General features: G+C 37.0%; 1 protein-coding gene and 2 long non-coding RNA genes across 3 annotated transcripts; all 3 read right to left on the bottom strand.

Annotated features, from left to right (window-relative positions):
• Positions 1-4,167: 4,167 nt before the first annotated feature.
• Positions 4,168-8,461, bottom strand: LOC148426208 (uncharacterized). Its single transcript, XR_015864954.1, has 3 exons — positions 8,147-8,461; positions 6,621-6,688; positions 4,168-4,811 (listed from the first exon to the last, which is right to left on the bottom strand). It is a non-coding gene; the product is annotated as an uncharacterized LOC148426208 (long non-coding RNA).
• Positions 8,462-13,385: 4,924 nt separating this feature from the next.
• Positions 13,386-17,307, bottom strand: LOC148426207 (uncharacterized). The gene is made up of 6 exons (XR_015864943.1): positions 17,081-17,307; positions 15,844-15,861; positions 15,732-15,758; positions 14,121-14,168; positions 13,994-14,047; positions 13,386-13,909 (listed from the first exon to the last, which is right to left on the bottom strand). It is a non-coding gene; the product is annotated as an uncharacterized LOC148426207 (long non-coding RNA).
• Positions 17,308-17,928: 621 nt separating this feature from the next.
• dhdds (dehydrodolichyl diphosphate synthase) lies at positions 17,929-22,781 on the bottom strand. Its single transcript, XM_088410683.1, has 8 exons — positions 22,408-22,781; positions 21,950-22,066; positions 21,741-21,883; positions 20,556-20,672; positions 19,709-19,810; positions 19,496-19,610; positions 19,312-19,419; positions 17,929-18,661 (listed from the first exon to the last, which is right to left on the bottom strand). The coding sequence occupies exons 1-8, from the start codon at positions 22,468-22,470 to the stop codon at positions 18,416-18,418; spliced, it is 1,011 nt and encodes a 336-aa protein (XP_088266809.1). The 5' UTR covers positions 22,471-22,781; the 3' UTR covers positions 17,929-18,415.
• Positions 22,782-23,675: the final 894 nt, after the last annotated feature.

The raw sequence follows: 23,675 nt of genomic DNA, 5'->3' as shown, positions 1-23,675 counted from the left end.
AGCTTGCAATGTTTTCGTCTTGGTGCGTGAAGCTTTGAAATGTGCAGTGGAACAACCCATAAACAGTGGTTCTTTTAAAGTGTATTTATTTATTTTTTTCTTTGCATGGGCCTATTTCCAGGCCTGGTGCTTATGCGGGAATGTTTTTTTTTTTGGAGGGGGGGTGTTAACCTGTTTAGACCAGCTGAGGAGCGGTTTGAACCAACTCCAAGCAAACATGTGCAGAGAAGTTCCAGCAGACTCGCTTGCGACCGGAGAGGAAACAGACAAAACAAAAACGCAAATTGCCAAAAAGAGAAAATAAGATGTAGAGGGGGACTCATTTTTTTAATACTTTAATGTAATTACATTTTACGGATTCAATTGACCCAATTAAATTACCGCCTAGGGAAAATTTTGTTGGAAACATTTTTTTCATTCAACCATTTGAGCAAATTTCACGTTTTGAAAAGAGATAACCAGATTTACAAAAAGTGCAATATTTGAATGTATTTATATAATATTCAGAAAAACAAATGTTGTTGTATTCAAAAGCTAAAGTTCATAATCTATTCGCATGAAATATGGTGATTTGAAAATTATTTTGGTTAAAAAAGAGGCACAGTATTTAAAAAAAATGTACAGTACAATATTCAGAAAGAAAATTTATTGGAAAATTTGAACTTTGTTGAGAAAAAAACAAAAGACAAAATAGGAAATAAATGTACAATCTTCAGCTATTCACATGGATTATCACATTCGGAAAAGTGAAATATTAAGATTTATATTTATAATTTTCTGAACAACAAGTGCTGCCATATTCAAAAATTTAAAAAACATTGCAAGATAAACTATGTTTGTACAGAATTTTGGTGAAAAAAAATGTTAAAGTTGCCCCATAAATATACTGTTCAATATTTGAAAAGACAAAAGAAAAACGCTAATCAAAAAACGTAAGCTCAAAGAAACTACAATATCCTTCTTATTTTGAAATATGTTTTCAATTATACTGTAAAAATGTTATCATATTAATAACCTATGAGAAATTCCTTTTTATGATTTAACAATATGATCAACTTTTTTCTCCATCCCGAATTTTTTTAAAATAAAAAACTTTATTGATCCAAAAGCAAACAAACATAAAATCATTTTACAAACACAAAAACGCAATTTGGATTTAGATGAAAATAAATAAATAATTACATAAAAATAAGGAGAGCTGGTTTGCTTGTTTATAAGCCCACGGAAAGAAAAAAAATATAAAAAATATAATATATAATATAAAAAGTATAAATAACATCATATTATAATATAATAATATATAACATAATAATATAATATAAAAATATATATATTATTTGAAAAATCAAGCAATGCCGTGTTTATTTCTCTGTTTATTGCTGTATATTTACAGCAGTAAATATTTATTTATTGCTCATATTTATATTTATTTATATAAATAAATGCATTTACATAAATAATATTCGTTTATTGTTCATATTTGAACAAAAAAAAAGTTGTACTTGTTTCTGTAATAGGAACAATTAGAATAAGGAATAATTGCAATAATATTACGTGAGAAAGAAAGAAATGAAATATCCATGCATCCATTTTGTGCAATACAATACTCAAAGTTGACCTGGAGGTCGTGTATATGTACTGTATACTGTAAATGTACGTATGTGTGTGTGTGTTAACGACTTGAGCAGACCTGAGCGGCACGCATGAATTTGTCATGTTACGCAATATGACCAAAAATGACCACAGAGGTCATCAGCTGTTCCTTCCCTACTGGGCCACTCGATTTTCATCCCATAAATCGACTTTCTTTATAAGATTGATTTCTCTTTTTTTTCACCCGAGGTATGTGCAAATATTTTTCAACCGATATCAAATATTTCATTTAAAAGTCTAACGCAGAGTAAGTAGACTTCTTTCTGGTTCGGCGAGGACTTTAGTTGACACTTTCCGAATTTGTTTTTGGTGTATTACAGCTAGCAAACGGTAAAGCTAGCGAGCGAGTTCCGCCCTTGCCCGTCTACGCCGTTATTGTTTCCTACAATCCAACCCCCTGAGAAAGTTGTTTTAACCCCGCTCGGTTTGGACGCTCACATTGTGCCGTGCGTGAGAACATCCACGGACGGGGGAAAAACTGATTTCCTCTCGACAATTGAATGCCTCGCGCTTGGCTTAGAACGTAATTCCGGAAATACCGTGTTTCATCTCTTTTTCATAAGACGTTTACCCTCCTAACCAAATAGTTTATATATATATATATATATATATATATATATATATATATATATATATATATATATATATATATATATATATATATATATATATATATATATATATATATATGGCTCGTAGCATAGTGAATAGCATGTCCAACCTCACAGTTAAAGGGAGCTGAGTTTGAATCCACTCCGGCTTTCCTGTGTGGAGTTTGCATGTTCTCCCTGGGCCTGCGTGGGTACTCATGGGTTCCCACACTCCAAAAACATGCATGGCAGGTGAATTGAACATACGAAATTGTCCTTAGGTGTGATTGGGTGTTTGAATGCTTGTTCGTCTCTGTGTGTCCTGTGATTGGCTGGCAACCAGGTGAGGGTATCCCCCTGCCTACTGCCCGAATATATATATATATATATATATATATATATATATATATATATATATATATATATATATATATATATATATATATATATATATATATATATATATTAGAGCTTATACCTGCAGAAACCCTGTTAAAATTTCATCTGTCCAAATGTGTTCTTAGAGGATGTTGCTCTGAAAAGATGACATCATCAAGGAAACTGACATCCACCACGTGGAGGGAAAAGAACCTTTGAGCTCTTCTGGGATGAGATAAGCAGCTTTTCAGCAAATCCTGATGGGGGGGAGAAAAAAGGCAACCACGGTGTACATGAATAAATATAAACCAGTGTGATTTGGATCCAGAACATCCCGTCCTAGTTCATCACATTAAAGATTTTAAAGATTATTTGTGAATGGGAGTCTTGTATGCAGTTGAGCAGATGAAATCAAATCAACCTGATTTTATACATTTTCGATTCTCCAGTTTGCATCCATCAATTGTCACAGAGAAGGAACTCCTCAACACATGACATCAAACGTGACCCCCCCCTACTGCATTAATAAATACAAACCCCTCCCCTGATATTTTTCTCGCCAATGAGCGCATCCTCATCCCTTTGTCTCCGCGCCGATTCGGATGACGCTTCAACGCTCAGCCAATGGGCGCCCATCAGCCGGCATCACTTGGGGGGGGGCGGGGGGCAGGCACGTTTTGGCAGGCGAGGTCTCGAGGCCCGTCGCACGGCATCATGTCGCCGCGGCGAGGGAGTGGGCATGCGCTAACACGAAGGGGCTACGTGCGGAAACGCAAATCGCCAATGGGAAGGATTGAGGACCAAACGTAGGCCCAAATCCCTCCCATGTGCACTTAATGCTTCATTTCCTCCAATTTGATGAATTGGGCACATCGCTTTTATGAAAAATCTTCAACGTTGGCTCGGAGGAATTGATTATATAAGTGTTTTTTTCGTAAATCATAGTTACAGACTCGCCGTCTTTTTTCACTGCACAGCTTCACCACCTTTTGGACTCAGATGACAAGATATTCAAATATTTGCCTATCTTTCTCATCTTATCTTATCTTACATTGCTTAGTATAGCATGATGTGAAGTCTTGCAGATGCACATATTTATATCAGCCGTATTCTTACAATAATTACGGTAGCAGGATGCGCTGTCGTCAGTTAGCTGTTAGCAGCCAGTGCCTGTTGCAGCTAATAGCAGCTTGAGTTAGTGGAGGTTATTACATCATTATTTTCGATAAAAGAAGCGAGCAAAACGAACCAACGTCCGAGTCCATCCTTGTTCACGTACGGAAATTTTACGAGGTTCACGTAAAAGTTAACAGCAAACTCAGTTGTACAAACTTAATCACATGATTTGCAATGTGAAACGGTGAAAATATTCAATTACAATGATCTTAATTATCATCAAATATATTGATTACTTTTCTCATACAGCGTCATAGTCGCCACACTAGTACACTCCATGTCCAAAATTCGGTTTGGACAGTGCATTCTGGGAACTGTAGTTTTAACTATTTAACCGTTTGAAGACGTTGGTCAAATAAATCCAGGAATATGCAAAGATTCACAGCTTTATTATATAATTACAAAACAAAAGTGACATTTGTACAAACGCTGATAAAGCAAACTACTTCAAAAAGTCTACACATGCACTCAGTGTGGTTTACATACAGAATACAACACATCATTGTTTGGGTTAGATGTCGAGTATGACTTCACAAGACCCCCCCCCCAAAAAAAAAAAAAAAAAAAAACGCTATATGACACATGTTTTCATTAAAAAAAACAGTTTCTGTGTTTTTGTGCAAAATATTCACAGCGTCTTCCCAGACTCTTGGCATGGAGCTCCTCTTAGAGAATTCAAGTAGTAAATGACATAAATCCCCCCCCCCCCGAGACTTTACCGTGCTCACATGCACCTTTGCAACCACTAATGGCCACAGATCTTCTACTTGCGATCAGAACCGTCACCCCCTTACAGTCTGATTGCAGAAAATTAAAATCCACCATAGAAATGCCGTTACTTCATCGTCTTCATTTTCCCATTTGGGTTCAGGGCGCTTGTTGGGCCTGCACTTTCTCCGTCATCTGCTTGGCGCTGTAATAGGATAAACTGAGACCCATGATGGCAAGCATCATGGCGATCTGATTGATGGCGCGGTCCTGTGGCTGCGTCTGCACCTCGCCGGCCACTTGCCTCTGCGGCAGAAACAAAATAAAACAAAAACGACTTCACTCAATAGGCGGTTTTCTAACATGCGTGTTAAATACAACATTTTAAACTCCCTTTCAAGTTATAAATGTTCAAAAGCTATGTATTCCCTTTTAAAAATATACGCTTTCATTACATGGGTGCTAGCTTGTGTGAGAAGCTAACATCAAGCCCAAAAAAACACTAGTTATATAGTAGCTAAGCTAGCGGGAGAAAGTTTTCGACATCTTCAATTCAAAGAGACTCAAATGAGTTTTAAAACGTGATTTTATGAAAGGAAAAAAAACAAAAAACATGTTATAAATATAGAATGCAACACTTTGAAGACACGTGGCAACTAGCATCATTAGATAATAGCTAACAGGATGGCAACAGGAAGTAGAATCCCACCAAAATAAAACACAGTATTTTCTGTACTAAAAGATACACATAAAGGTCGTCAATTTTCTTAAAAGTCGACAGTTAAAATCAGGTGTGCCTTATAAAGTGCGCAAACTGCATGTTTTAATTATTGGGGGACGAAAAATAAAATGAATTCATCGCCAAGTAAATCCTTCATTTTTTACCTAAGGAATTCAGTTATAAATGTATTACACTAAATTTGTATTACTCTACTTTTAAAGCAATTTATATTGGGACAAGGCACAAAAAACACAAGTTTACATAAAGAAGGTGTGATTGTTTGCAATTTGATTTAAAAAATAAAGTTTAATACATAATTGAATCATAATTATATTGTTTTAAACTCTTGATTCACCTTGGAATTGATGTAAATTGAAGAGGTGCCCCCCCCATTCTTAACTTAACTTTTTTTCAAGTTAGACTAACTTATTTGATGTTTTGTTGACAATCCCTTTTGCGTAGCTCCATCTAGTGAAAGAATTACGCAACTCCAGCCACTATTGTAGCTTCTATTCTATGCGCCTTATAATGCCTTATATATTCAACCAGTTTTTAAAAAGGCCATTCAGTGAAGGTGCGCCTTATAATCCGATGCGCCTTATTGTGCAGATAATATGGTGCACTAAACACAATTTAACAACAATTATCCACAACAATTGTGATATTGAAAGATTTTGTAACCACACAAAATTACCACTGTTGTAATTTCAGTTCAAGATTCAAGAGTTTTCTTGTTATATGCATAGCAATACAACACAATGAATTTCTTATTCTGTTCACTTCCCTGAGCAGACTACATTCCGCAATCGAGCAAATAATAAAGTAGGCAATAAAACAAAAACACAGAAAGAGCAATAATAATGAAGCATTAATAAATGAATAGACCTAAATTCTGAGCATATTATGGAGTAGATGGAATGGAAGAAACTGTCATTTAGTGCAAAACATTATGTATTTAGCAGCTTTCCTGCACTGTGCAGGATTTGTAAGGTGCACGTGTGCACCAAATGAGCCCACTTACTTCACCAGTACTTTCAGAGTGTCTCAACTTCTAACGTACCGCCATATTTAGCAAAGAAAATGTCAGACAGGAGAAACAAGAGCCTCATAGTTGTCATCGCATCTTGCCAGTAGATGTAAAACGCTGCCAACCCCGTGAGGTCGCCTGATGTCAACGTTTTCACGTGCAAAGCATCCCGGTTCGTCGTCCAAGTGTTGAACTTTTCAAGAACATACTGTACAGTACTCGATGTAAAGAGTACACACGCGGCATCTGCTAGCGCTCGGTAACAGGAGCCTTGTTTCGGAGCAACCTAACCCGAGTGTTGCTTAAAAAAGGAAGACTGTCTGAACATTGGAAGGAAGGAATTCAACTGCACTTTTTGTGTGGTTACCTGGAGGAGGCGGAAGTATCCTGGTGTCAGCCTTCCCAGCCTGATGATCATGTCTTCAGATGTGGCTGCTGAGGACCAAAAATAAAACTCCATTAGCCAACATCAGAATAAAGAGGAAGTCTTGACGAGGGGACACGAGCAAAGGAGAAGCATCTGACAACAACTCTAGCCTGAAGCTTTGGCACGGAATCTGTCTGATTGTCGAAGTGATGATTATCTGGCCTGGATTTGCCCGGTGGTTAAACTCCGCCCCCCTGTGGGACATGCGGTGGAAAATCTCAAACTCTAGAACTCTTTATTTCAAGTTGATTTGTGCCTGTATTTTAGATAAGATTTTTTTTTCCTTACATGTCATGATGCTTTATGCTTTTCAGGTTCAGATTGTATCGGATTTTTCAAAATGGATCTCAATTGACAGCTAGCATGGTATATTTGGGAATTGTGTGAGAAACTCAACACCATTTCACACTGGTAAATAATATATTAGGGTGAGAAAAACAGAGGCTTTTGTCTTGCAAATATGTGGGAAATATTGCCCCCAGGTGGTTGGATGACAAAGTGCTTGATTTGACATGTACGGTAGCCAGCTTTTTAAATGTTAACGTTCAATGCCAGGGACGTATTTTCAAGGTTTTTTTTTAAGATTCCGAACATTAAATCACATATACTTAAGAATTAAATAAATCTAAATAATTCTTAAATTAAGTCTCATGATGGCAGTGAGCTCCTACTTTACTAAGATGTCCATGCAATCTATAAATATGCATATAAAAATCACATTTTTTTTTATTAGCTTGTGCAACACAAGGATTCTTCCAAATGAGATTCAAGATTCCGGAGTTTTATTGTCAAGTGCATCGTAATACCACACAATGAAATTCTTATTGTGTTCACTTCCCCGAGCAGAATGCATTCCAAAATCGAGCACATAATAAGGTAGGCAATAAATAAAAGAAAAAAAAAAAAACAGTGAGAGAAACACAAAATAATGAGATAAACACTGTTCATTCCAGCCATTCAAAACAATACACTGCATTTACACTCCTAGTGCAAACTCCGGAGCATCACTGAAAACCAACGATTTTCCACATGTATTTTTATTTCCATGTTGCGCAATCCACTAAGCAGATCCTACATGTTCAACACGCTCGATTCCCAAACATGATTTTAGCTTCCTAGCTTGCTCGATTAGGCCGTATGTCTACGATCGCGCACTCAAAATGACGTCCAGACAAGGACAAAATGTACCGTCGTCTTGGAAACAACAAAAATTCAAGATACTCCCTCTACCGGATCCTAACCCCCATGTTCTAGAATGTGACGATTTTCCAAATGCCGGATTAGGGGTCGGTAAAACGAAATACAATTTTGGGATTCTTCCATCGTTGTAGGACCAGGAATAATCAAAGACTACCCAGAATCACCAAGTACAAGGTTGGATGAAAATTCTTTACATTGATCGAAACGTTGGATCAGGGATTACGTCTTATACGGTGAAATATGTGCAAAAAAAAAACCATACCAACCTGTTAGGAGTTGGTTTGAAGAAGTTTTTCAAAATCTCTTAAAAATGACCTTGATTAACAGAAACTTTAAAAAAAAATGTCCCAAGAGGATTCCTCAATTCTACAAGAGAACACAAATTTCACTATTTTTTTGGACGCTATTCCTCAATGTTCCGGCTCTATAACAGGACGTCCAACGGGAGTATCTGGATTCTTCAACTCATCCGGACAATTTCACTTCTGAGAAATTCTTCCAGGAGTCTTCAGATTCCAGAACTTATACGGTGGCACCTTTCACTCACCAAGACCATGCGGCGAGAGCAACCAAGCTACTTTTTCTCCGCCTTTATATAACGCTCCGCTCTCACCCAACCAGATCTGCGGCGTACACGCCCACTTTTTGCAGAAACACGCACACCGGACCTGTCAAAACGCATTACTTCCACTGGGTGGCCCTACCAAAACACAGCGACCCCCCCGAAAAAAAACTGTCGTATGTTATTATCTCGTTAGTAGGTAGACCCCCTACCGAACCACAAAAAAAACAAAATGTCGTATATTATTAACTCGTTAGCGGATAACATGAATCGGGAACAATGTGTTCATGGCGGAGCATGTGCATGTCCGAGAGTGAGATTACGCAACCGTTCCCGATGCGTGTTCTTTTCCGTCGGACGCCGGCGGCGATGTGACACGCACGGATCTCGGGACCACTTGATGAAACCGAAAAACAGAAGTTACTTTTTGAGAGTATAGAAAGACGTGCCGTTTCCCATCTTTGAACAAAATACGCATCCCAATTGGTCAAAATTTAAAAAATGAGCAGCGATAAGGTTTTCCCAAGACGTTCGGTACGCGCTAGCTCATTGCGAAAAGAAAACAAAGACCAGGTAATCGAGCCCTATTGAAACCAAATATAATCGCACTAATAAGATTATCTGGTAAATCCCGGACTAGTACGACTTCCTTTAATAGGATGAACTCAAAGATTAGTGACTTGTTCACACGGCAACTTGACAAAAGTTTTAGATGCTAAGTGGAGAAAAGATTTGATATTTTGATTTTTGTGACTGATATATCATATTTTCCGCACTATAAGGCGCACCTAAAAGCCTTCTCCAAAACTTTATAATCTGGTGCGCCTTTACAGCACAATTCTTCCATTTTCACCTTTTTATCATTTTTTTTGGGTGGAATATTTACTTTAATGACACGTGTACAAATTTAAATTAGGTTCCCGCTGCAGGAAAGAAAAAAAAATACTGAGAAGTTGCTATCGTTATTGGTATAAAATAAATTATGTATAACAGTAAAGTATGAATCTGACTACATTATACTTCCTTACATCAAAATAATGCTAAAAACTGAATATAAAAATAAAAAGACATAGTCTGAGGACTGTGCAAAATGCGAAAAAAATGCAATAGTTTGAAAACAAAAGTTCCTCATACTTTTCACCAAGTCTGTAAAGGTTAAATGTTCTCAAGCTATTTATAAACAGAGGCCTCACTTGTTTTACCAATTGCACTGTTGACTGAAAAAAATGTTCCGGCAGGCTGTACGAGGTTCCCACCCAATTTTTTTTGAAAGCACGTGTTCAACTACTCGTATGGAAAATCTGTTTATCAAACGGCATCCAACAATCATCTCTAGGAATGAAAATTACCCATAAACACACCCAAGGGCACGAAAACAAAAAAAAAAAAGGCATTCAGGGTGACAACTTAAGGACGCAGTCTGCCGCATTCCATTTTTGGTAGTCACGTTGATGACTGAGTACAAACAAACATTGCATGGGCGTGTTTGCAACCATATGTCAATGCATATCAAATTTACTGATAAGGAAAAAAAAAATGGCAGGCAGGAGCCCCGCTGAGTCACTTGAGAATCATCCCGGCAATTTTCTCGCTGTTCTGACAATGAATGAATGATTATTATCTTGCTTGTAGACTATTAGCATCAGTCAGCATCATCCGGAGGCAGACATTGACATACACAAGGTACATCGTGTACTCTACTCCGGACAACCAATGAAATCCCTTCATTGTCAGTCTTAGTCCCGCCTTTTCACTCTTGCTTTTTTTTTTTTGCAGCCTCCCCTCCCTTCCTCGACTAATGGCGGCCAGAAATACAATCGGAGTGAAGTGACGGGTCCAATCGGAAGCGGCGGCTTCACTGCAACTGGATGTCTGTCGCCATAGTTACGTCACAAAGCAGCTCGTTCATACTGTACACCGGCTGCATTGTGCTGCGTTCAAGGACACCTGGGGAATTTGGGGCTCATAAAGTGGACCTTGGAAAAAAAAAAAAACGAAGATGACCTCTGTATACGTCCATCTCGTGCTTGAGTAAATATGTTCAATGCTAAGGGCTATGCTAACACATTTACACGGTTTGAATGATCTCAGTTTGCACGAAGTCCGGTTGTAAATTTACAAGAGTATGCATTTAAATTGTTTCGACTTATTCCCGCCCAAAAATGTCAGAATACTATGACTAGCTAGAAACATTACAGAGCGAACATTACCACTCTGATGCTAGCGTTAGCATCGCTGAAATTAAAGGTCAATGCTAAAAGTACAAAAAAAAACTTAAATTAGTTCATAAATCCAAAAAAAAAAAAAAAAAAAAAATCGGTGTGACGTACACAATGCATGCGGCCGCCATATTGGTGTCACATTTTTGTGAATTGTGTTGAATGATTGGAATTAGAAGGTTTGTTATGCAAATGAGTCTGCAGCAAACACAGAATCACTTAATTAGATTAGCGACACACTGCTAGATTCGACGGGGACATGTAAAAAAGAACTAGCTCTGATATTTAAGATGGCTCCAATACATAATGAAATCATAACAACTTTTGATAGTAAATAAAAAGTTGTGTATAAGAGTTTTTTTTTAAAAAAGCATTACTATAAAAACTCTCAAGTACAAAAACAAACACGTTGATTTTGTTTATAAGTAGACGGAACATGAAATCGTAAAATTGCATATAAATAGGTTTTTAAAACAGAAAATGAAGTTACAGTCAAAATGAATTGTTAACACTTGTGAAAACGTTATAAACATGGCCATTGTTTGCATACAATCGCCGCCATTAATTTATAAATGTTATATTTTTGGGTGCATTACTTGCAAAAAAAAAGAACAAAAATAATGTAATGTCTCATGTAAATGACGTTTCCTTTTCATTGACTCAACTTTACACGTAGACAGTTTCACACGAAATAGCAATTCAATTTTTTTGTTGGAAAATTGGGTCAAGCATGAAGTTTGGACACATTTTAATCGTGTCTTTACAAAAAAACAAAAACTGAACGTATAATTAGCGCAAATGCAGTCGGCAGTAGTAGCAATGAAAACTTGCTTTTAAAAGTACTTAACAACCAAGCAAACGCTCTATGGCAACAAAGTGCATTTTGCACAACAAATTGAATGTTTTAAGTTTAAAAGCAAACTCTCCATTGGACGATTGTATGCAACCGAAGCGAGCATTGTCGGCCGAATCCATCCACATTTTTTTCATTTTTTTTTCTTTTGTCTACACTATATAATGAAAAAAAAAAATCTTACCTGAGGTTATCCTTGGCTGTCACTTTTATTGGGTCGCGGCTTGAATCGTGTGAAGGCGGTGCAGCGAAAGTGCATTGAGTTTCTTTATGGGCCCGGCTGGACGTGTTCTATAAGATGAAGAGGGGAGGTGGGGCTCGACACAGCATGCCTCCCGATGTATGTGCACGTGCACATGGATGAGGTACACCCCTCAAGTCTTGAGGAAATGAGCTCGTCCACTACAAGCCAACCCCATACATGTGCCCGGCGTGTACGGGAACATTTTGTCCCCTTCCCAATGCAAATCGATGGAGGTGTTGGCATTTGCAAAATATACAATGAATACTGTACATAGTGGTCCATAAACAACACTGTGGAAGTGGCCTAAACTCACTAACAGGTCAAGACCGTCAAATTGCATCGCAGTTTAATTTTCAAAAGTGGATGAGAATGAATTCATGGATTTCTTAGGACGGGATAACACAGGGACCTCGGGTTTTATATTTTGCACCATTTAACATGTAATTGTGTGTTGATATGAGCATAAACGCATTGAAAATGTTGATTGAATTAAAAATGTATTGCACACAATTGTTAATTGCATTTAGATACATGTTTTAAAGCAGTATCTTATGATTAACAAGTTAAATACAACTGAACTGTGTGGTCCTGAGCAGCGATGTCTTTCACATACCACGTTATGATAATCATTTCATTCATAAGAAAATCACAGAAGGCCCTCACCCCTCACCCCCCCCCCCCCCCCCCCCCCCCCCGAAATTAAAATCCTGCCTGGGGAAAAAAAAGGTGCGATTGCTAGCCTCAGACTAACTTGACAGCTGCATGATGAAAGATTCCAATCAAGACTCCTTGAAAGATCGGACCAAAGTGACAAACTTCTCATGGTGATGCAGGAAAAAAAAATCCTGATTTAGAATGGAAACATTTCATTTATTTGCATACAGTATATATATATATATATATATATATATATATATATTTATATATATATATAAATATATATATATATATATATATATATATATATATATATATATATAAATATATATATATATATATATATATATATATATATATATATATATATATATATATATATATATATATATATATATATATATATATATATATATATATATATATATGTGCACGTAGGATGAGGTTTAATTGTCTTGGTAACATAGTTTGTGGGTAATTTAAATGAAGTATTATATATTTAAATTAAGTATGAACATGTCTTTTTTTGCCATCACTTCTACTCTAAGCTCACGTAGATTGACTTGCCATTCCAAGAATACATGTCAGTGAGGACATTCACACCCATGCCCCAAAGGAAAGAGTTCATGGTCATCTATAGTGTACATATAGATACATAAATGTATTGGCCCCTTAGTTTATCAGCAGTGACGCAGTAAAGTGTACAAAAAAAGGGTAAAAGTCTTCAAGGTTCAAACGAGACGTTGTTTTCACGTGTCATATTTGACCCACTTTTCCGCCCCGATGTGATAAACGGAGAACTCCCCCTAGTGGCCAAAACAAGAACATCAAATGTTCAATAAAAAAAGTGGTGATACTGCTCTCTACCGGCGTAAGGGAGAATGAGCAAACAAAAAGGCGTCCAAAGCTTTTTTTTAAAATGTTTTATTTCAGTCACATTTAGATTAACCATTGGAGTCATAAACATAGCTTATGAATGGAAGGAGTTTCTTCATTAGGTGATTAGATTTCAAAGGAGATGCGTTTTTGTCGAGGACGGCAGATTTGTTTGCTGTTTTGAAACAATATACAATGTTTGAAAAACATTTAGTAAGTCGTGACTTCACTTTTTTTGTTTTAATAGCTGCCTTATATTTGAAAAACTTATACCGGTGGCTAATATTCAGCAGTTAAAAAAATAAAAGACTGAAAAAGGACAACGCGGACAGCTAGCTACGAGGTACGAACGACGGGCGGGGGGGTTGTAAGAAAGTTCAAAATAGATACAGTATGAGTGAGCGTCGCGAGAACACCATGTGTTACATCAAGTGCAAGGCAAAACTAATAACGGACATTTGTAATATAAAACTTGGTAAAAAATACTTATTTCAAACTGTACAATCACCAAGTACACAGGAAGGGGCGGGATGGGAGGGGGCGGGGCAAGAGGGAGGCGGGAACAGAGAGCATGTCGACGTCAACTCATTTGGATTCCGCGGCGTCAGCCTTGGGCTCCTGAAAGGGGCGGCGCCAGATAAACGCCACAATGCGTTAAAATTCATATCTATAAGATTTTCAGATCGAAATCTTGTTTGATACCTCGGCCTTGGCGTTTCCATTCTCTGCCTTGGTTTTCTTCGCTTTGGGCCCCTTCTATAAACAACAACAGACAAGTAGTAAGACATTTGAAAAATCAAAATGTCAATCGTGGTGGTGGGATTCATACCTTGGTGGTGACTCTCTTCTTGGCTTCCACTGGAGGTGCTTTGGGTTTCTGCAGATCGACAATATTCGTTTTTACAAGCCTGCTTTGTTTTCAATTCGCCACCGTGTCACACAAGTGAGGGAAATATTCGTATGTAAAGCTCACCCATGTAAGTTTTTATATTATTTTTTAATGTGCATCACTTTTTCTCAGTCTTGGGTAACCAAAATAATCCATATTATATCTGGTTTGTCGACAAGTTTGTATTGTTGTTATTGTGGTTAACTATTTAACTAATGTTTTATTTATTTTTAACTGGAAAATGTTGTGTGTAATGTAGACAAAAATAGAATAAAACATTCTGTTGCCTTCTTAGTGTTTGAAAAAATACATATTTTGACTGCGGAAAAAATAAGTGGTTGCGTTTGTTTGTTGGCTATTTCATATTTAGTAAACTTAACCTTTGAACAACCTTTTATATTTCTTTGAGTCTATTCTTTTATTAGCGCTTCATTCTCACTGCCCTTATAGCCCTATTATTTTTTATTGCATACTTTATTATTTGCTCTATTTTGTGTCACATAAGTCTGTTCGGGGAAAGTGAACAAAATAATAATTTCATTGTTTAGTGTTACTACGGATATGACAGTAAAACTCTTGAAGCTTTTTTTCTGCCAGACTTGAATTTTTTTCTCAAAATGGGTGTGTAGAATTTAGTGCCATCTAGTGGCGAACTAAAAGAATGCAAAGATTTTGAAACACAATTATGGTTCAGACCAGAATTTTAAAGCTTGCTGCTACTATACTACACTACACTATGTTCACATATTGTTTTTGCAGCAGATATATAGCAGATGAGAGCATGACCTTTGTAATAAAATTCGCTAAAATGTACCGTACTTCAAAGTAAAACAAACAAAAAAAAATCATTCAACTGAAATGTTTACAAAAAAATCAAGTTTTGAAAAATGTACTACTGATTAGAAGACACTAAAAGAAACAACCACATTATTTTCAATTATTTTTCAAATGAGAGCGCACTGCTTGATATACACCATCAGGGGGCGCCAGGATTAGATATTGGCATGTAAACAGAGCACATTCGGTGCATCGAACTTCACACCAGATGCTAGTCCAAGAGTGTCAAACTCTTTTTTTTTTTTTGTTGTTTTAGTTTCTGTCAGGGCTGGTATGACTGTGAAGGCAAATACATTTTAAGTGCGCTAGTAAAATCTATTCAAAGGAGAGACTGGGAGCGAAAAAAAAAAAATGCTTGCCTTTTTTCCTCCCAAAATGTTTATAAATTTAAGACAACTTGCAAATCTGGTATTTTAGCCAGAAACTTCCAAGTCAACTCAGCTTTTCACAAGCTACATAGAATGATGTGGCCCGGGGGCCTTGAGTTTGACCCCCGTATGCATTAGCTGAGCACAGTATGGATGTTTTTCCTTTTTAATTCTCGACTATAGAATGCCCCTAGTTATTTGCCAAAAATTCAAAACAGGATAATCTGATTTTAGTATAATTATCATGTAATAATAGTTATAAGTATAGTATGACTAAATGCAGGACAAACAATTCAACAAAGAAAATCTTTCAGATATTGCGGTTTTTCATGGCGCAGCTACTCACAAGAGCCAGGCGTGGGGAACACCGTCTCTGTTGAAAGAAAGCGAAAATATAACCGTAATGTATCAATTAACATAAAAAAAGATGCTCATAGGTATGTCAAAATATAACAAACCTCAGTGGAGCTACATGACTGTTGAAGAGGAAAAGAAGGTAGATAAGTGTTAGATAAATATTATGATTAAAAATGACATGTCAAAAATATTCAACTTTTTATTGACCCAATAGTCACACTTTTTATCAAAATATGAATAGTATGCGAGCATGCTCAAAATTAACACATAAGCCAGGCATCTGGAAGTATCTTGTTTGTTAAAATATTTACATATTTTATCTGAAAATGTTAAAAAAAAGAAAGTCGATGTAAATTTTGCTATAATTTGGAATGTATTTTGGCTTGAGCAGCAAGGGACCTTCCCGCTCTTATTTGAATTCAAATCAGGAAGGGGCGGGGCTGGAACAGTTGTCATGACAACGCGTTGGCGCCATGACAGTTCCTCTTTGTTATTTTTATCTGCACATACACGCGAGAAGAGCCTAACCGCGGACAGAACCAAACAAAATTCGCGTTTTAAGAACGAGCCAAATACCGTTTCTTTGCGCTGTTACCAGAACCCAGAGGTTTACACATTTTAAGTTAAAACGAGAAAAATGTTTTTTAAAAGCTGCCCTCCCCTCCCCAAACTTCCTGAAGTGACTCAATTCGTATCACTGCCCAATGGCTGCTCCAGAGGATCGACATCAACAATACGTCACTCGAAAACAAAACAAATTAACATGTACATTTTTATTCAATCGTTTTTGTTGTTGTTGTTAAAAAAAAAGAAAAATAATCACGCTTAGCCAAAAATTAAAGAAAGTTAAGCCGTGGTAAAAAAAAAAAAAAAAAAGACGTCACACCAAGCACCCCTCCCCCATCTCAGTCCTCGCGCTCAAAACATACATTTTGATTGACAGCTAACTGTCAAACGTAAACGTCAACACGTCGCGAATTGCTTGCAATTTGGCGCGAAAATGACGCCAAGATTTACTATTTTTCCCCCCACAAAAGGATAAAAGATAAAAGAAAAAAATGTACGTGCCGCTTTGTTGTTTATGAACAAATTAGATTATTATTATTATTTTGCCTGGCAAGCAGCGAGGGGGAAAAAAAACGTGATTATTTTTAATCAAGTTGTAGGTTTGCGCAGTGTGCACGCCACGGCTGGCTGTCATGGCGATGACGTTTCCACACACGAAAGACGACAACCTCACTTAACCTTCACTATATATTTAAAAAAAAAAAAGAAAAAAAAACACCACCTATCTGCGTGACCAAGTCTGGGGGGAAAAATACACAAAAACAATCTTACCTTCGCTTTTGCCATGTCGACGATTAAAAAAAAGGAAAAAAAAGATGTGTGAAATGTGCTTTTTTCGCTTCTCAAAAGGGGCACACAGTGCTGTGCAGACAGTGGAGCTGCGTAAAATGGCGCATGTATATCTCAAAGCAATGTTTTTCTAGTTTATACCATGAAATATAAGAGCCAAACCAGTTTGAACCAGTTGGATATAGCACCGACTGCCATTGGTTGCCGCCATATCATGTGACCCAAAGCCCCCACCCATTTTTTCTTGAAGACGAAAGATGAGAAAATGGGGGAGGGTCGCGCTGCAAGTGCCAATCAGCGCCTTGAGGGGGCGTGCTAAACAGCACAGCAATGCTACTTGAACATGGGTTTGCATGGGATAATACGTACTGTACATTTAAAAAAAAAAAAAAAAAAAAAAGGAAAATTTTGTTGCATAAATTAACGATCCGACAATCAAATAAGGCATTACTAAACTAAAGTTGATGAAAAAAAAAACAAGCAACAAAAACTTTCAAATACAAATAAAGAATATGTAAAATTCTATTGGGAAATAAATGTATCCATCAATGTGAATAAATTGATTAAATTATAAACATAAAATCTTATTAAAAAACAGTTCCTCGAATGATAACTGTTCGATACAAACACACACACACATTATATATATATATATATATATATATATATATATATATATATATATATATATATATATATATATATAGTTCAGTACATTGAATAAATTTAGGAATAAATAAAGGAATAATATTCAAATAAAACTTATTCAATGTAATAATTCAAGCCTGTGTCAGTAAAATTCTGTTATGTAACAATCACCATGAAATAGATTCTATTGAATTCTATTTTAATGTCAAACATGTATTTCAATAACACAGTCATCAGATTTCACGATGGCTATTATCTTAAGCTGGCATGACATGTTTTTACATGTAGCGAATGCAGATTCTGTTCAACCTGAAACTATAAGAACACTTTTACAGAGTGAATCGCTTTATTCTTTTTTGATAAAGCTGGTCAAAATGTAGTTGCGTCAACATCCTAAATGGACGACGCCTTCATTGATGATTCGGATTATAACAGCACAGCGCTCACTCCACAAACCACGGCATGCACTTAAAAAGACGATTAGCACCTTTAAACTACATTTTGATCAGACAAATCAATTTTTTTTTTTACTTAAATCTACATTTATAAATATGCCAGTAACTTCATAGCCCCACAGGGGCAAACATCTACCTTCTTTTCGACCATAGATCTGGACGCTGAGCAAAAGAAGCCCTTGTAGGAAGAGGTGGTATCCACACGGAGGCGCTCTTAAGTCGAGACGCTCCCACACAAATCAGTGAAGAAAGAGTCTCTCTTGTGCGAGAGCGCTTCCAGGAAGTAGCCAACTCGCTCTTGTCGTTGGGCGGCATATTGCGATAGAGACTCCTGCCTAAGGCTGGCGTCGGCGGGCTTGCCGTTGCCGTGGCGCTGCAGGTGCTCGGCGGAAACGGTGCAGGCGCGGTCCGCCTCCAGCTGCTGTAGAGCCTGCTGCTCTCGGTGGACGTCTCGTGCATTCTGGAATGGGAGGATTATGGTCTTGAGCATTATTAGACACTTTCTTCGGAAGATGAAGCTAGTTTGGGAAACGGATGGAACAAGCTCCGAAATGACTAATCTGGACATTCTTGTTTTTAGTTCACACCGGACTATAAGGCAGTTTTTTTTTTTCACCAAACAACCTGGTTACCGCAACATTGTGCCTTCACCACAGACGGACTATGCCTGCATGTTTATAAAGAAGAGCAGCGCCAACATACTTTCAACATAACATCGACACACATAAACACACACTAAAAAAGCACTAAAATGTACAATAAATACGATCTTGTAAGCACTCACGCGGGATCAAGTCTTTAGCATGTCGGCATCTTCGTGACACCGACTAATAGTGGACTAAAATCTTAGTGTAGTGTAGTGACGAATGAGCGTGAGTCATATGCATGCACACTGACCGCCAAGTTTGAATTTCGGAATTGTTGTTGATCATGCAAAGTAAAAATAATGCCGTAAAGAGGGGACGAAAAAACATAGTATTCCCATTCGTAACGTGAAAAAAAAAAACGTAAGCCCGGGACGCCTTTACCCGGGGTTCCACTGTAATTGTTGCACCCCGAGCTTTTATTTTTCATTCTTTAATATTAACGCCAACAGAACCAAAGCATCACCTGGATGGATTTGTGGTTGACCTGATACTGAAGAATGGCTTCACACAAGTTCCAGAAAGAATACTCGGGCCACAGAACCGACTGGAACACTAAACAAGTGTGGGATGTCTGAGGAGGACGAGGGAAGAAAAATCAAAAGCTATCCTGGCCGTAAAAATGAATGAAAAGTCTTCTTCAACGTCACCTGCCAGAGGAGGAAGTCACTGAGGCGCACTTCGCCCGAGGTTCTGATGAGAAGGTCGGGATTGGGAGAATTGTTGCTGTACAGACATTCGCTCAGCAGCGCCTCGGACACATCACTAAAGACACGGAAAAATCACCTGGAGCTTTTTCACTTTAACGCCATTTTACTCCTGCAGGAACGCAACTTTATATACAAAAATCTGACATGCTTTACCTGGCTTTAATCAGTCCTTGCTCCACCCCCCAGGCCATCTCTCTCACCGCATTGGTCATTTCATAGCGTGACGTGTAGGCGAAACACACATTCAAGAAACATCTGGGGAAATAAACAAAGCCAGGGGTGTCATTTTCCTCTCTTTTTTTTTTTTATGATAAATTAAAAAAATATAAATTTTCTCGACAATAATACATTCTATTACCCCAAGTAGTCTAAAATCCACCTTCTGATTAATATTGTTTCTACGGAATATGAATTTATCAGTGAAATCTGTCCGTTTTTATTTGTCATTTGCCACTTGCTGCTGACTAAAAAAATTTGTTGCTCAGGGCTTCGGTAATGACCAATCACAATTCAGCTTGCAAATGTCACATAACCAAACTCAAAAACCAGGTGAGCTGCGATTGGTCGTTACCTGAGTAGTTGTGTTGCCAATTTGAGGCAAAATTAAGTTAAAAAATGGCTGTCCTGGAATGAATAAAAACTGGTGGATTTTGCTGCATAATTGATATTCCACAAACAAAATATTATATAGAATGCTGGTGTGAATGCTGATGACTATAGGTAGTGTGGGTGCATAGGAAATATTATTGTAAAAAAAACTTTTGAGTTTGCTTCCTTTTTCAGTTCACCCCTACTTAAAATATTTTTTTTCCAGTGTAAACATTTATTTTTTAAAACTCAGGCATGTTTTTTTTTTCCTTTATTTTATTAAGTATTCATTTTGCAAAATTGGGATTTTTGTTGTTGTAAAATTGACTCCTGCATGAAAACTTGGGACGCTTGAAAAATTGAAAATTTTTCCACAATAAGTATTAAAATATTCTAGTAAATAACAGCGTACTTATTGTGTGCTCGAGTGGCGAGCACCGCCTTGGCGATGAGTTTCTGGAGGTCCAGCGGCAGCAGGTTCATGTCGCCTAGCACCCGGATGCAAACGCCATGCTTCTCCAGATTCTCGCTGCGATTGAAAGAATATCAGAACAACAGGTCATGCTCCTTTCATAAACCGCAAGCAGCAGTCGTCGGTTCATTGGAAAAAGTATAAAAATAAAATGGATCACATGTTCGTCAGCATTTCCTCATATAGAGTATATAGGCCAGCGGCATGGAATTACACAACGACAAAAAGTAGCAGGGATCCATTAGAGCAATGAGCAAATTATATATATATATATATATATATATATATATATATATATATATATATATACATATATATATACACACACACAAATTGTATTGGTACAACTAAAGCTGTACCCTTTTCAACTAAGTATCAGGCTATTTTAGACCCTCTTCAAGCCCAACACATAAAAATGAAAAAAAAAAACAAACAAACAACAACAACAACAACAACAAAACACTAAACCAAAAAACAAAACAAAACATATGTACAAATAGATATCTGGTATTGAATTTGTGGACTCCTTAAAAAAGATGTGGAAAAGAATGAGTTCTCATTACCAAAATAAAAAGAAAATAAATTAAATCTCAACGACAACTACTTTTTTTTGCAGCCGTTGTACAGGTTACAGTTTAGTCTAAAAAGGAAAAAAAAACAAAACAACAACAAGTCCCCCCCTCCGCATCACCTAACACACCACTATTGGAGGACTGCATGGGAGGTATAAGTTTTTTTCTGTCACTAAATTAAGACTATTGTATCACATCACTCTTCAAAGAGACTAAGCTACTTGTTCCTTCCTGTTAAAGCGTACAGTAAAACTGACAAAACGCAAGAGAATTCAAGACTAGAATGTTTAGCAAAAAAGATATAGCTTAATGCCAAATTATAAATTCATGAATGGAAAAGTCATTCCAAGTCTTTAAGCAGCATCAACCACAGCTCGGCTTGTGAACGTCACATGATCACCAGGTGAGTCGTGATTCGTCATTACTCAAGCCATGAGCACAGTTGATGTATTGTTCAGCGGAAAAAAAGTGAAAAATGCCTTTAATATGCTTCTAAATTGTTGACTGGTATTGTAAACACAATAAAACTTCTACTAAAGAAAAAGAAACCCACCGTTCCTCCAAAAGCCTTTCAAATTTCTGTTTGGCCAGTTCCATTAGGCCGTCCACTTCGTCCTTGGTGCGCTTGAAGTTCTCGATGCTGAAGGCGTACACGGTCACTTCCTGTATGTTCAGATGCTTGCACCAGCGAAGAGTCTGATAGACAGGCGAGGGTTGTTCACATTAGGACGATTCACACTTGAAAATGTTTGCTTGGCTCACCTCTGCCAACTTGTTGAAGCCTTGCATGTGTCCTTCATGTCGCTCCAAGTTCTTCCTGCGTGCAAAGCGGCGGTTGCCATCCATAATGAAGGCCACGTGTTTGGGCATGGGCCCTGCCTATAACAAATAATTTCAGAAAGCAGTGATTATACTAACGAAATACACATATGAATAGCACAGTAGCATACTAAACATGGCATTCTGAATGTAACTTAAGCAAAAATAAAAAAATAAATAAAAAAAATCAGGCAGCCGCCGTTGTGCCACTTGTCGTCCCCTGATTATGACATCACAATTACGGTTCACACGTTCTTGTGTTAGATAATATTCATCAACATCTGAAATAATAACAAAATATAATAAAAATAATAATAAGATAATAATCTGAAAGATTCGCACCGATCATTACGATTTCTTTCAATTGTATGAGACGCAGATGATTTTTTTTTAAATCATACCTTGAGAATATTGGCAGAAATCCTCTCAAGCAGGTTTAACTCGCCCTCCTTTATCCACGACATGTTCAATCTGCGAGCGTTTGGAAAAAATAGAAAAAAACAAATGACCACAAACAAATTGAAATAAAAAAAATGATTTTCTAGAAGTGATGCGATTTGAGTGACATGATTTTCCCATGAATTGTCATCCCCTGCAATTTTTCACGACACATGCACTCAAACGAGGCTAACTCCTTGTAAACTAAATTAAATAAACGCGCGAGCAAATGTTGAATGAGCAATTATAGGCGTTAATATCACAATTCATTCAGAACAGAGAAGAGAGAGCGACTGTGTCAAAAAACGATGAGAATTTCCACAAATGTCATCGAGCTTCCAACTCACCGCTTTTTACGATGACGAGCGCTTCCGCATGGGAGTACTGACGTCAGAGCACTTCCTGTCACGTGGAGTAGCGTTAATCGACAGTTCGGCCCAAATACTCATTAATTACATTAGAAAGTGCAAAGAGATAAATCTATTAGTTATAGTTTTGATTAAATATTATTATAATTGATAATTTATTTATTTCATATTAGTTGGATTTCAACACGAAACGGCATTTCTTTATTATTCAAATTTGTCCGATTTATTGTTCATTGTTTCCTGTTTTTACGTTATTAATGTATTGAGTTAACTGTTTTTCTCTTTTTATGTCAGGGTTCTACTTTATTTTAGAATTAAAAATATATTTGTATCTAAAAAAGCAATATAAATATTAGAAATATCAATATTACAAACAGATCTAATGCAATCAATTAATCTAGAAAATGTATCAAACATCACATGAATATATTTTTAAACCGTCATGATGAACTATAATCACATACATTCAAAGATAGAAATGAATACATAAAAAAGTGAAAAAAGAAGACGTATAACCTGTGGCAATGAGCGACTTGCGGGCAATAGGGCACATTTTTTTCAGATTTGAATTTCATTGCGTTTAAATTGTCTTAAAAATATTCAATACTGAATATCCTCGTTTACGTAAGCGTAAATTGAAAAACTGCGGTGCTTCCCGGTTTACGTTTTTTACGTGAAGGCAATTTACGTACCGTACGGGTTACGTCGGGTGAACTCCTGCAATGCAATTCCCTATTCCACCACCAGGGTACGTCAGTAAATTGTCTCGCAGTTTTGATGGCAGAGAAGAAGTTTGAGATTTTTTTTTTCTTTTTTTAATTTTTGGGGTGGTGGGGGGGACGTGAGGGGGGGTTTGGCCTTTT

This window comes from Hippichthys cyanospilos, chromosome 3, assembly GCF_059441005.1.
Source record: "Hippichthys cyanospilos isolate Australia breed blue-spotted pipefish chromosome 3, RoL_Hcya_1.0, whole genome shotgun sequence".
NCBI lineage: Eukaryota > Metazoa > Chordata > Actinopteri > Syngnathiformes > Syngnathidae > Hippichthys > Hippichthys cyanospilos.
The sequence above is the reverse complement of the archived record's forward strand: the minus strand, read 5'-3'. Positions and strand labels throughout refer to the sequence as shown.